Below are 14,032 nucleotides of genomic sequence, written 5' to 3' on the forward strand. Positions count from 1 at the left end.
TATGTGTTTATTTGTAATGTGGTATCAGTGATAGTGGTAGTTAAGTGATGAAAGAGTGTGTGAGATAATTAAATATGGGCAGTGTAGTATTTACTAGGCGATAAATTCTTTATTATTCCGTCATTAAGTGAACTCATACACGATATTTAATAGTGAACGTAATATAGTATAATGATTCCGTGTACAAGGTCACATTCAGTTGTTCAAGGGTTGATTACATCGTCGCTAGCCCTAGTGTCAAAAGTCGGTACTAACCGCCATTCTTCCGTCGAGGTGCTTAGTGATTTAGTTTTCATGAAATTGACCTTTCTTTCCGAAATAAAACCTAGAAGGTATAATTCACAGCCCATATGAATGTACAGTTAGGCCAAGTGATCCAAAATTAATATATTCTGAAAGTTTCAACATTCTGCATAGTCTAGAAATCGAGATATTTAAATAAATAAACAATACGTAAATTTTTAACAGAAGTCGGGCGAGATGCTGCTAGTTCTTCGCTTTGGAATTATATTAGATGTTCATTTTTCTTCGTGGCTGCAGAAGTCAATTGTTGCTGCAGAAATTTCGTAAACATTAAATATTATCGCGGATAATTCTATTTTCAGTGAACATACGTAGGATTTTTTTTTCTTTCCTCTTAATAAAGCTACCGAGTATTACATAGTATTGTGTGTGGGATGAAAGAGTCTTGGGTTCGAGTGAGGTTGTCGTGCGGTGATCGGAGCGGGAAATGTTTGTAGTGATTATAGATTTTAAAGTATTATGATGAAATGTGTAAATAGGCTGGGCGTAGATAGAGGAAACAGGGTGTTTGTAGAATATAGCGTCGTGGCAAATGAATATTAATGTGAATATGAATATTAATAAGTATATGAATATTGTAATAAATGAATATAGAAGATAGGACACCCATATGGTTAAACATATAGTAGCCCAGTGAATACTTCGCCGTGTGTTGATATATAGATATTGAATAGATACGTGTAGCTACAAACATCTCAGGTTCTGACCCCTGCACCATAGTATCACGCGGACCGGAGGGCGATATATAGTCGGACTATGGTAATACTTTGTAGTTTAATGTGTTATAGTAATAATCAACCATAGTAATACCATCTGATAGAAGGGGTAGCATCATATAATCGCAGACTAAACATATTGAATAATAAATTATGAAAAGACAGTAGTAGTTAGACAACAGGGCTGTAGTGAATTATATTTTCTGGTCGGTTTTTTTAAAATAGAATATCCTACTCCGTGAGATTTTTTTTTTCTTCACGTTACCTACTCAGGCTAGCTTATAATGTTCATGGAGGTGACATTTCTGATAGGGTTACAAAATCAAAACAATTAGTTATTGAAATTTATTTTTCGCGTACCCGGATGTCGACCCCTAGTCCCTTTAAGTATTTTCATTTCTTTTCTTAGTTTAATTAGACGAGGGAAATTAACGACATCCCAGACTGTGGCGTGTCTGCGCAGGGTAGCTATCGGTGAGGTTTGGCATAGAAATCACCGATCCAAAATTCAGTTTATTTAACTTTTTTTTTATTTCGGCAAATCATTAGTTAGGGATATCTTAGATAATACTTCTATTCTAGTTTCATTACTGTCCTCGAACCTTCTTAGTTTTTCTAAGGGGTCGAATATTTTTTTTACTTAGAGATTTCAAAATTGGGGACGCAGTTACCTGGTCCCTTTCCCCCTCTCCTTTTATCCTGCTGGTCTGGGCCGGATACGGGGATCGGATTTCAATCTTACAAGCAAACTCTTGTGGGATTGGGATCTGATGGACACAGAACTTGCATCCTTGGCAGCAGGGCGCCCCTTGAGTCTACGTATTTGAGTAGACCACCCTTTTGGCATGTTAAGAATATTTTGGCTATGGATTTTGTTGAGAGCGAAATTCGACTTCTAACTTTGTAGCGTTAGTTATTTCTCACTTAAGTCTTTGGCGCCCCTATTCTTAGTCTTCCTTCTTCTCTATCTCTCTCTCTGTCTTCATTTCTTCAAGTTTTTTTTTAATTTTTTCAACCTTCCCCCCCCCCCAAGATTTCGAACTTGTTACTTACGATTTATTTAACGTACAACTCTGATCTGAAATTACCAGCTGAGACGTTGCAAGACACGATTCATGAATGGAGTAGATAATGATTGGGTCCTCCATCACATTTTGACCTATCGCTGAAATGAACAAAGACTTAGTATTTGACGACACTTCGATTACGTTCTTTCACCGTCGTTCCTCAAAAGTTTTTTTTTTTGTAATCCGTTGGTCACTTTCCTTTCTGTTTTGGTTTTCAATTACCTTGTAGTTAACCTGGGCCCAGAAATTGTATTTTGATTTACCTAGTTATATCTAGAAATGCTCTGTGTTACGTGCCTGCCTCACAAAGTTTTTTTTTTCTCCTTCATGATTTAAACACGAATTGATTATATAAAAGTTAAAAATTTATAGACGCGCGGTATCAGATAAAATTTAAATTTGTTTCCAAATGTAATGTTGGAAGTCATTTGTTTTCTTGGACAATGTTGCAACCTTGTAAAATTTTATTGTTGGGGATGATTAATTTAAATGTGTGCGCATTTATTATAAATATATATATATAGAGAGAGAAATAAATACTTCGAAATGTATGTGTAATTAGTATGTGAATATGATGTTAAAGTAAAAGTATGATATTAAATGTATTATGAATATATGTAAGAGCGCTCGTGTCTGTCCCCCTAGACGTGTATTGGTTGCTATAGTTTACCAGAAGTCTTCCGACGAATTTAAGAACGTAGATTTTGTTAAGAATACCGCCGTGCACTTAAGTAATTTTCCTTTTCCTCTGAATCAATGTAAGTGATAACCTCTGTACTTATATAATGGCATGCATTGAAAAATATCGGCAGGTCTAAACGTAACCCACATCATAACAAATATTATCCCTGAACAATTAACCTAAAACCATTGTGGAAAGTGCACCTTGAATCCTTCTCACCTACATGTGTATCCTATGACTTGACCAGTTTTTTTTTTATCCTCAATCTGAACCATCATACTCCGTACACCTGTGGAAGATCATTTTTTTTTTAATCCGAACCATGTATAAACATATACGAAAGTGATCCTAATGAAAGGTCTCGTGAAGTGTCCCAGTGTTGGATAAATAACTTGAAATTATTCGATTAATAAATTTGGAAATAGACTGTCTAAGAGGAGAAACTTCCTCTAGTGAAAGTTATTTTCTCGAAATCCCTAGATGGGTATAGACGTAGCAGTGTGCGATTGCAGATATAAACTATTACCAGTTACAAACCAAATATAGACGACGAATGGTTTTGTAAACCAATAGATATATATATATACATATAGAGACATATATAAATGACCACAAACTAAGTTAAATGGAGCGAAACGTTTTGGACACTACGACTAGTGCGTGAGTTGTGATTTGGACGCTCGAAATTATTAATATTTTAATATCTCGACGTGAGGTAGAGACTCATATAAGTTCTAATACACCAAAAATTTTTTTTTCTTTCCTCTTTGTCCAATTTTTTTTAAGTGAAATAAGTTTTTTTCTTTTGCGTATGTCGCAAATCATCATTTTGCTTTAGCATGCCTAAGATATGATACGTGTAATTATTTTTTTTCCTTTCTTTTTCATTTGTCAATATGATTGAATATATAAAAAATTACTAAAATATAACACTATGTACTCTATTAATATATAACTAAGAATTTGTGCTTTTAATATTTTTTTTTTCATAATTATTTGTTTGTCTTCTTTTTTCACTATGAATGAAATAAACTATTTGTACCCTTGTAGTTAGTTGGTTTCCTTTAACTATATATACACTGTCCTGAGTGAGTGAGCGAGTGAATGCATGATAGATTTAATATAAGCAATTCTAGTGATATCATTTGTCATATTAACATCTGTAATATATGTGTCATGTTTTAATATATGTGTTAAGGTAAATAACCTAGGTCATGAAGGACCGTCACTTACGGTTTAAATCGGCTCGAGGAGTGAAGCAAAAATAGCAGGATAAGCCTAAATACGACATCTTTCTTCCAGGAAGTTGAGACTTCGATTGATACGACACATAAATTTATATTGAGTTGTTAAGTTTGGATTTTTTTTTCTCCTTGGCTAATTCATATGTGTGGTCGATCCTAGAGGACAGAGTTCAGATGCTGGATAGTTATCAGTCACCGGTCGGAATAACTTTACAAAGAATTAAATTTCACTTTTCTCATTTCCAGGTCTAGGTCTGGGCAACCCCATGATCGTGGTGCCTGGAGCTAGGTCTGGGTGGTATGAGGGAACATGTGTCTATTCCGAAGCATTCCAAAATTGATTAGTCGTTAATACCATTTAGAATGATTCATCTTTCAAGGACTTTCTCGACTTTTACTATATTTCCGGAATTATCCAGTAATCTGTTTCTCATTAAAATACCCTATTTCTTTTCTTTCTTCTTTACCTACCTCCTTCTTTTACCCTTCTACTTTCTTCTCTTTCTTTCCTATTTCTAAATGAAAGAAAACGGAGTCATGGCAGAGTAGTCGCTATTGGCACGGTCAATAAGTTGTTTCGATGAGTTTTCTTCGGGAGTCCGATATGGAATAATTAACAATAACAAAAGGTTTATTGGAAGTTACTCTATTGGAAAATAATCTGGATTTCAATCAGTAAGTGATCTTTCGTAATCGTCCTCGTTAAAGAAAATTAATTTGTAGCGACTCCTCTCCAGTACATTAGCTCTTTTATCTTCGTTAATTTTTAACGGTTTTCTTTCAAGATTGGCTAACCGTGACAGGATCTGTTGCCCTGGAAACGGCGGTTTCTATGGCAACGGACAAGAAGTTTTCTTTCAATTGTTGCGTTAAGTTATCATTATAGCGGTTGCTGTTAATTGTTTAATTTCATTTAATGTTATTTGTTTTAAACAGTTGTGCACTACATATCAAATCAGTACCTCCGATAATTGTAATCGTTCCGAGGACAAGAACCTGCGCTCTCTACACAGCGCATCATTCGCATATGAGCATGAATCTCCTTGACATTTTTGGAAACATCTGTACATGTTCATTACAGACAAAAGTTATGGACGCCGTGATAAAAATTGGCAAATGATACTATAAAAGGGAGATTTTTTCTATTATTTTTTCAATATCTCGGACCGTTTGCAAGATTTGAGCCTACTTCCGTTTGAAGTTTCTAATTCATGTATGATAAGTGTATTCTTTCTTCTTGCATTCAGTATGTAATAAGCAAACAGATTACATACACAATTAATTACAATGTCAGTTATAGATGATGTTCAATGGGCAAAACACTGCAAAAATAAAAGTTCGTCTTAGACTGCAGAAATGGTTAGCGTTCCTTTTCAATTATTTTACCATAAAACAAACGTCTGAGACATATACAACCCCAATATACAACGATGTGGTGTTGCAATGCATAATGCTTAGGATATGATGCTCTTTTTTATTTATTTCAACACTTCCAGTGTACCCGTAAAAATGTAATAAAGAAATAACAACTACGCTTTTTAAATACTCAATTGGAACTGGACAATCTACAGAAAATTTGCAATCGATCAGTGAAAATGCCATCTATTTTGAGCCTGTTGTTTCCGAGATCTCATTTTCGAAATGTTTCAGCACAAACATATAAAGTCCACAAACATATAATGTAAAGGAATTCCAAAGATGACAGGGCAGTTCGTTTCCATTGATTTTCGAGAAGACTTATTAAAATACAAAGTCTTTGAACCTAATTTTAAATCATAAACTTTATGAAAAAAAAAGTGTATTTAACTGGTTTATTTAAAGCACACAGACTTAAACTGTTTGTCTCTCTGAAACGTAAAATCACAAGTAACCGTAAATAAAAGAATGAAAGCCGAAGTTATAAGTTGGAGTTGAGGCGCTTGTAAAAATTGCTTGTAAAAATTGGTGTTGCGGTTAAAATGCTTACATTGTACCTGATTTTCCACAACTTGACAGCGATTTCTATACTATGCCACCGTTTTTAAAACAACGTAGACCGTACAACAATATCGTTGCATTTAGTGCGCTGGGAGTATCTCATGGTTTTAAGCATCCGAGTACAGGTGTTTCATTTTAAAAAATACAAGGCCGTACTTACCATAGAGTATTTGATTTAGCATACACTGCATCGAATAATCCATGTGGCATGTACATTGATGACGGAGAAGAGCGTATGAGACTTGCCAAGGGAATGGCTTTAAATGAAGTCGTTGTTGAAGCAATCACAAAGTATTTATATGCTGTTAACCCTTTCATTGGTCTGCTGAAACAACTGAGCCAAGAACCTTCAGACTATGCTCATTTGATTTTCGAACCTACATGTAGACGCACCCATGGACCTATTTTAGGAGATGTTCCTAGAGGAACAGAAATAGCTGCCATCTTGAGTACGGAAAAAGAACAATACAACTCCCGTCAAATTGTTATTTGGAAAATAGGCGCTAGAAAACCACACACAGTTGACATCTTTCATCCGTTGTACGAGTCTTTGCAGTACCCTCTCCTTTATCCACATGATACACCTGGCTGGTATATCGGACAGTTGGATAAAAAGGGGAAAAAGCTATCCCAAGTTAAATACTACCGACGCCTGTTGTTATCAGAACCAAGATTTTCTACGCTGGGACGATTGTCGGAGGAATGGCTCGTAGATATGTACAGTCGTGTGGAAGAGGAGAGGCTACGATTTATTTCTGGTATGCAAAATAAATACAACTCTATGAGTATACGATCTGCTCCTTTGCACGAACTACAGACTTCAATGTTGACAAAGAAACAGGGAGACACTATGCGGGCTCTAGCGACTGACGAAACTATTCAAGGGGAGGGTGGTATTGTTCATGGCCGTATTTATCTTCCAAATATGTTCACAGGTGGGCCAAGATATATGAAGACTAAATATATGGATGGAATGTGTATCGTAGCGAGATTAGGAAGACCGTCATATTTCCTTACCATGACATGTAATCCGAAATGGGATGAAATTGTGGAATCCACTCCTCCCGGCAGCAAAGCTTCACCCAGTTTGGTATGTTCCAGTTAAAACTATTGGAATTGCTACGTGATCTGCGCAGTGGGGCATTTTTTGAAAAAAAAAGTTTATTTACTCTATGTGGTGGAGTACCAGAAGCGTGGTTTACCTCACTCACATGTGTGTTTTAGAGTTGAGGGGGGAGGGCCGAGACAAAACACTGAAATTGATCAAGTTGTTCGGGCCAACATCCCTTCACCGGACGAGGCAGGCGGGAGATTGAGGGAGCTTGTATTGAGACACATGATGCACGGCCCTTGTGGACCTCCTAAAGTACTCGCGCCGAGTCGTGAAGCTTGGGCTCTAAACCAGTCATAGAAATATTTTGCTCTAGCGCCAACACATCGGAAAACTTCGGTACAATTCGTGGAGCTGCTTCCCGAGCGCACACTTGGGGACCGAAGTTTTCCGATGTGTTGGAGCTCAAGCAAAATATTTCTATGATTGGTTTAGAGCCCAAGCTTCACGACTCGGCGCGAGTACTCTAATCGCATAGATCTTCCATGATGGGACTGTAAGGAGAAAAAGTGTACGAAACGCTTCCCTAAGCCTCATATTGAAGTGACGCATGTAGATGAGAGAGGGTTTGTGCAATACAGGAGGGATAGTTCTAACACTGCTAAAATTACCTCTGGTGGGAAGTACGTACAGGTTAATGACTCTTGGGTTGTGCCTTATAATGCTCCTCTTCTACTCAAGTACGACTGCCACATAAACCTTGAAATTGCTTCAACTCGTAAGATCGTGAAGTATTTATTCAAATACATAACTAAGGGACCGGATGAGGCTCGCGTTGCAGTTGTTCCGGAAGAACAGCTGAACGATGAAGTAGAACTTTATGCTACAAAACGCTACATTGGGGCCTGTGAAGCTGCGTGGCATACATTGGAATTTGAGATGACTGGCCGTGAACCTAATGTCATCCAGCTTCCTGTGCATCTGGAGGGCTACCAGTCTGTTGTTTTCCGACCGGGCCATGAAATCGATGCTGTTAGCAGAGCATGTTCTAATCTTACTTTGTACTTTTCTCGACCAACATTACCTGAATTTGACAATCTAACTTATTTGGACTTTTTCGAACGGTATATCGTGCATTCAAAACGACCAGGGTCGTGTAGTGTTCGAGTGATTCCCCACCCTGATGGAGTACATTTCATCACCAAGAGACAGCGTGGACAGATGGTGGCAAGAATGATTTGGGTAGCCCCTAACAGAGGAGAACAGTTCTACTTACGAATGCTCTTGAACAACTTTCCATGTTGAGGCTCTAGGCGGTGAAGGTTGTACTACCTTACAAGGTGCTGCACGAGCTCTGGGGTTGGTTAATGATGAGCAGGAGTACGAAAGAGCATTAGAGGAGGCTTCACAGTTTATGACTGGCGCCCGACTTAGGATGTTCTTCGTTCTTCTTCTTGTTGCTGGGGCAAGAGGCGCAGACTTGTGGAACAACTTTAAAAATCTGTTGGCAGAAGATATGTTAGAAAAGTATTTAAATAATCCAGAGCGAGCCTACACAGTAGCACTATGTGAAATCGACAGAAGCCTTCGACGACATGGATCTCGCCTTTATGAACATGGCCTTCCTGATGTTCAAGACGAGTTAACTGAACTTGATCGAGAGAAGGTGCAATATTCTGTAAGTCAGCTTACTTCTTTTCTCGCGGAATGGCTTCCTAAACTCAGTAAGGACCAGAAAAATGTACTTGAATATGTCACAAATTTCCTGGAAAATTCCCACACCAATGAGTCTTCAAATGTCATTTTTATCGACGGGCCTGCTGGATCGGGAAAGACTCTGCTTCTTAATGTTCTCTCTGCTAAACTACGCCTAAGCCGTCGCATAGTTCTTTGTACTGCAAGTTCTGGAATCGCTGCTCAGAACTATGAAGGTGGCACGACAGCGCACAGCATGTGTAAGTTGCCCTTAAACTTAAGTAATGACATGGAATTTTGGGGAATTACGGGAGGGAGTCAGCGAGCAGAATTAATCATGGAAGCATCTGTTATAATCTACGATGAGGCACCAATGGCACATAAAGCATTAATCCATATTCTCGAGAGATCATTGCGAGACCTAATGAGAACAAATTTGCCATTTGGTGGGAAACTTGTGATTTTTGCCGGGGATTTTCGACAGATCCCTCCAGTTTTTACAACTGCTCGTACCAATCTTGAAGTAATTCAAGCTTCTCTTCGCTTCTCTCCTATATGGTCGTCACTGAAACAGTTCAGTCTTAAACAAAATACAGAATGATTCCTCATTTATTAACTTTCTCTTACATATTGGTGACGGTATACTACCTCCTATCAATTTCGGTGAAGGTCAAGATGCAGCTCAACTCGTACTATTGCCGAAGATTCAATACCTCACTAATGTTTCTTTGTTTATTGAAAAAAATTTCCCTCAAAATGTATTGTATGAACCTGACACTTGCGCAAGGAGAGCAATTCTTTGTGTAAACAATGAAAATGTTGACTCTGTAAACGCAACAATCTTAAAAAGCTTACCTGGGGATTCATCTCACTTGCTGAGCGTGAATTACGTGGAAGAAAGCTGCGTCGATGACTTTTCTTACTCCAGAGGCCCTCGCTAACGTACATGCCAAAGGAGTACCAGATCACAACCTGGAACTTAAAAAAGGCGCAGTTTGCATGATAATGAGGAATTTGCACTTCGATGATGGGCTTCTAAACGGCACTAAAGTCATAATTGTTGGTATATCACCGCGGCTCATAACAGTGAGAAACCCTCATAGCTCTGTGCTGTATTCAATACCACGGATTACTTTTCAAGCGCCTATTGACCCCAACAGTCCTTTGACTATGTATCGTAGGATGTTTCCTTTTAGACTTGCCTACGCTATTACGATCAACAAGAGTCAGGGTCAAACAATTGATTTTGTTGGAGTTGACTTGCGCAGTGACGTATTCGCTCACGGCCAACTGTACGTCGCACTTGGACGTGTCCGATCAAGGGATTCAGTTGTGTTACTGGTTCAGTCTGAAAGAATAATTGAAGGAACCGCTTTTGTAAAGAATGTTGTATACCCACAACTTCTACGATAGTTCCTTTTAGTGAGTGATAGCTATGGAATTACCCAGGGAACAACACCATTGGACTTTCATTTCGGAGTATGATACATGTCTGCTGCAAAAATTCCTTTTCACTTATACTTGATAGTAACATAAGAGTCTACGCAAAAAGAAATCCCTTTAAGCTTCTTTATGGAGAATGCTTGGTGCCTGTCCAAATACAAATCATATTGAACTTCATTTTCACACTATGATACGAACCTTCCCAGACACAAATACCACTTACGTTCCAGTTTTCTTAGTATACGAAAGACATGACGAAGCAAAAGCTTTCATTCAAAGGAGTATGCGTGTAGCAGGATACCACAGGAGTGGTGTGGAAATACTACAACGTTACAAGAAAAAGAATCGACCTTTGTCTTACAAATATGCAAGAGTTATGGTCGAACAAAAATCCCATATTTCTTTTCTGAAAATTATAAATAAGAAAAAAAAATCTCTGAAAATGAGAATCCAACATCATCATTCATTATATAATAAGTCGATAAATTGTGTTTGACAAAACAAAGGTTGCTATAAAAAAAATAAATTGGGAGTTATTAAGCAGAGTATTAAGGAGCAAAGAATGATAAATATGAGATCTGGGGATGTTGGGCCGATTTAAGGAAACATTAAGAATAAATGCACGAACATATGACATGCGAGGCCGTAGGCCGAGCAAATACGGGGGTCTGGGGGCGAAGCCCCAGCTGTCCAAAAGCTAGTTATTATATATAACTCCCTTTCCCCCTCCGCCCTGCTGCGGCACACGGCATTAGAATTGTCACTGTTAATCTCAGCTAGTCCTAAAACAATAAATTCGATATTAATATTAGTCATTTTCGATCATTTTTAAAAGTTTATCCCCTCCCCTACGTTGTACCCTCGCCCTCCCCAACTATCAGGCTGAACTTGAATTGAAACAGCATCCGAGGTGTCACTGTTTGTCCCATCGACCCCGAAGACTATGGATTCAACACTAATGTCGGTCATTTATGACCATTTTTAAATTTTCAGGATCATTCAGATGAACACTGACATTTCTGATCCGGTTTAATTCAAAATCAGCTCCGCCATTTGGGGGAGAGAGAGAGAGAGAGAGAGAGAGAGAGAGAGAGATAAATGATCGAAAATGGCCGAATCAGTGTCGAATTTATGGTTTTCTACGTCGCTTAGATGAACAGTGATACTTTTTATACCGTTTAAATTCAAATTCCATCCTGCAAGTAGGGGGAGGGAGAAAGAGGTATTTAAAAATCATCAAAAATGACCGATTTTAGTGCTGAATCCACATTTTTGGGGTCGCTGAGATGAACGGTGACACTTCAGATGGCATGGCCCGCAACATGGGGCAGGGGTATATATATATATATATATATATATATATATATATATATAGGGAGAGAGAGAGAGAGAGAGATACAAGCGATCGAAAATGACCAATATTAGTGTCGAATCCATGGTTTTCGGGGTCGGTGAGATGATCAATGATCTTTCCGGTGCTGTTTATATCGATGGCATGTTAAACGAAAACACATATTTCACGAGTACTACACACATGAAATACGGATTTGTGCATTTCAATTTTCATTTCAACCCAGCGAAGCGGATAATATATGCTAGTATTGGTTATAAAAATGTTTTTTCTGAGTAAAGTTGGATTTAAATAGTGGATCTTTTTTTTACGATCCCGTAGAGACAGACAAACACAAGTATCAGAAAGTTAGATTTTATTTACGAAACTAATTTCTATCCCTATTTACGTGATATTTTATGAAAGGTTAAGTAGTCTGGAATGTGTGCCCAGTAGTGTCCTTAGTAAAGATACTTGAAAAAATGGGGAAGCATCATCGTCACCAACTGTTTCTAGAACCCAAATGAAAGCAAGAAGCAACATCAAGGTCACATCAACAGAATATATGATTCCTCAAACGCTGAAATTTGTTCGCAGGGGAAGCTAGGGAATACAGTCAAAATAGATAATCATCCAGAAGGTCAAATACAAACCAAGAATACGGTGACACGCAAGTACAAGAGGAAAATATGACAGACATCCAGATCAAAAAGAATCAGGAAACCACGTAATAATCTGTCTTTGTGGGTTGATTTGATTTTTGAGTATAGCGTCCCTTTTAGCAGTGAGGTCATATGAGACGACCTACAGCTTAACGTGGGATCAGAACCACATGAGCTCTCGCCGGTAGGGAACACGTGTCTATCACGACCAGGCGCGTACTCTAACTGCTTAACCAAAAAGGATTCTCTATCTTTGTAGGAAAAAAATGTAAAGGGGAAGAATGGTATAAAGAATAATCCGTGATGAGTAGTTTGGATTTGGAAGTTGGTGACTAGTTTGTGATCAAGAGAGTAGTCTATGTTTGGCTTCATACGGCACATGGCTCTTTGTGAATGCTTGAGTGCCCGGAACAATAATGTTTTTGCTCGTATGATATTAATATTTAGCATTTTTTGAAATAGTCGTACGTAGTTAGAATAATTGTGTGCATGTATCTGTCATTTGGTTAATAATAGGGATGGCCAAAATTTTCCACAATCGGAAATTTTACCTTCTGGATTAGGATAAATTCCGGAATTTTTTCGACATTGGAATTTTTCCGAAATCCTGAATTTTTCCGATATCGGAATTTTTTCGATTTTACTTTCCGGATTCCGGAAAGTAAAAATTCCGAAATTGACTGTCCCTAATTAATAAGTAGTTTGGGTTTCGGCAGAAGCAGTTAGTTTTGCACTTTTAAAGAAATTGAATTATGTCATTTACGTCCCACGTTAACCTTTTAGGCAAAAAGGAAACAGATGAATGTTTATGAAAGTAATTGATTATGGGAGGAAACGGAAACTGTAAGAAATGAGAATATGGGAGGAAACAGAAGAGTCTCGAGGTAACCCACAAATACGATGTTGTCTACTACAAACTCGTGTCGCTGAGATATAATTAAGAGCTCTTCGCACAAGGGGTGAGCGCTTTACCACTGAACTATCATGAGTCCTATTTATAATACAGATAAAATATTTTATATAATAACCTTCATTATGATACAATGACAATTCAATCATTAATGTATTATTGTTCCTAACGTTTAGACAAATAAACATACGCTCCTTCCGCATGTTTCCCCTTCCCCCCTTTTTAATGAGTAGAGCCTGGGTAGACGATTACATGGATTTCCTTGATTACATTTATGCTTATAACAACAATTAAAAATTGTAATGCGCCAGGTTGAAGTGCGTGTTCATATTCCTTCAGGTATTAGAGTTCCCAAAAGTAATACTATAAGGCTGGTCGTGACTTTCACAGCACTTTTCACCGTGCACATTCTCAAATAATTCGAAAATCTTTGATGTTACTTTAAAAGGAAAAAGAGAGAAAAATAACCATTCAACTTATTACCTGAATAGTTCATATTCAATTCTTTGTTCGGGGATTGGGGTATTACTAATATACCTTCTCTGTTTGCTTAGCACTGACCTATGAATATGCAATTATTATGTAGGATTATATCAACTATGTACATATTAAGCCTTACAGAAATGCCTAGGGTATGAATTCAAACTGTATACGTTAGCCTGGAATTATAGTCTCATTAATTTTGATCAGCCTTCGTATGTTTTGCATATGAAAGACCAATTTGTAATTTTTACGCTTATATTTCTGTATACATAACATTGGTTGGAGGCAGTATATATGAATAAATTTATAATTTCGCCACGTTTATTTTTGTTTTATCATGGTGCTAGCATATATTACCCTCTTCGCTGGGTTGAAATGAAAATTTAAATGCATAAATCCGTATCTCATGTGTGTAGTACCCGTGAAATATGCTGCTTTCCTTTTAAATGGCATCGATTTAACGAGGATT

At 37.6% G+C, this 14,032-nt stretch overlaps 2 protein-coding genes across 2 annotated transcripts; both read left to right on the forward strand.

Annotated features, from left to right (window-relative positions):
* The first annotated feature begins 6,197 nt into the window (after positions 1-6,197).
* LOC145666079 (uncharacterized) lies at positions 6,198-8,345 on the forward strand. The gene is made up of 2 exons (XM_081733174.1): positions 6,198-7,079; positions 7,602-8,345. The coding sequence occupies exons 1-2, from the start codon at positions 6,198-6,200 to the stop codon at positions 8,343-8,345; spliced, it is 1,626 nt and encodes a 541-aa protein (XP_081589300.1).
* A 1,299-nt stretch (positions 8,346-9,644) lies between these two features.
* On the forward strand, positions 9,645-10,148 carry LOC145666080 (ATP-dependent DNA helicase PIF1-like). The gene has a single exon (XM_081733175.1). The coding sequence runs from the start codon at positions 9,645-9,647 to the stop codon at positions 10,146-10,148; it is 504 nt and encodes a 167-aa protein (XP_081589301.1).
* The last annotated feature ends 3,884 nt before the right edge of the window (positions 10,149-14,032 follow it).

The sequence above is a fragment of the Thermobia domestica genome, chromosome 12 (genome assembly GCF_964235325.1).
Source record: "Thermobia domestica chromosome 12, izTheDome1.hap1.1, whole genome shotgun sequence".
NCBI classification, from domain to species: domain Eukaryota; kingdom Metazoa; phylum Arthropoda; class Insecta; order Zygentoma; family Lepismatidae; genus Thermobia; species Thermobia domestica.

Coding starts and splice junctions, on each gene's coding strand:
- LOC145666079 (XM_081733174.1), top strand. CDS start 6,198: ATGTACATTGATGACGGAGAAGAGCGTATGAGACTTGCCAAGGGAATG. Junction 7,080..7,601: donor GCAAAGCTTCACCCAGTTTG/GTATGTTCCAGT, acceptor TGGGACTGTAAG/GAGAAAAAGTGTACGAAACG.
- LOC145666080 (XM_081733175.1), top strand. CDS start 9,645: ATGACTTTTCTTACTCCAGAGGCCCTCGCTAACGTACATGCCAAAGGA.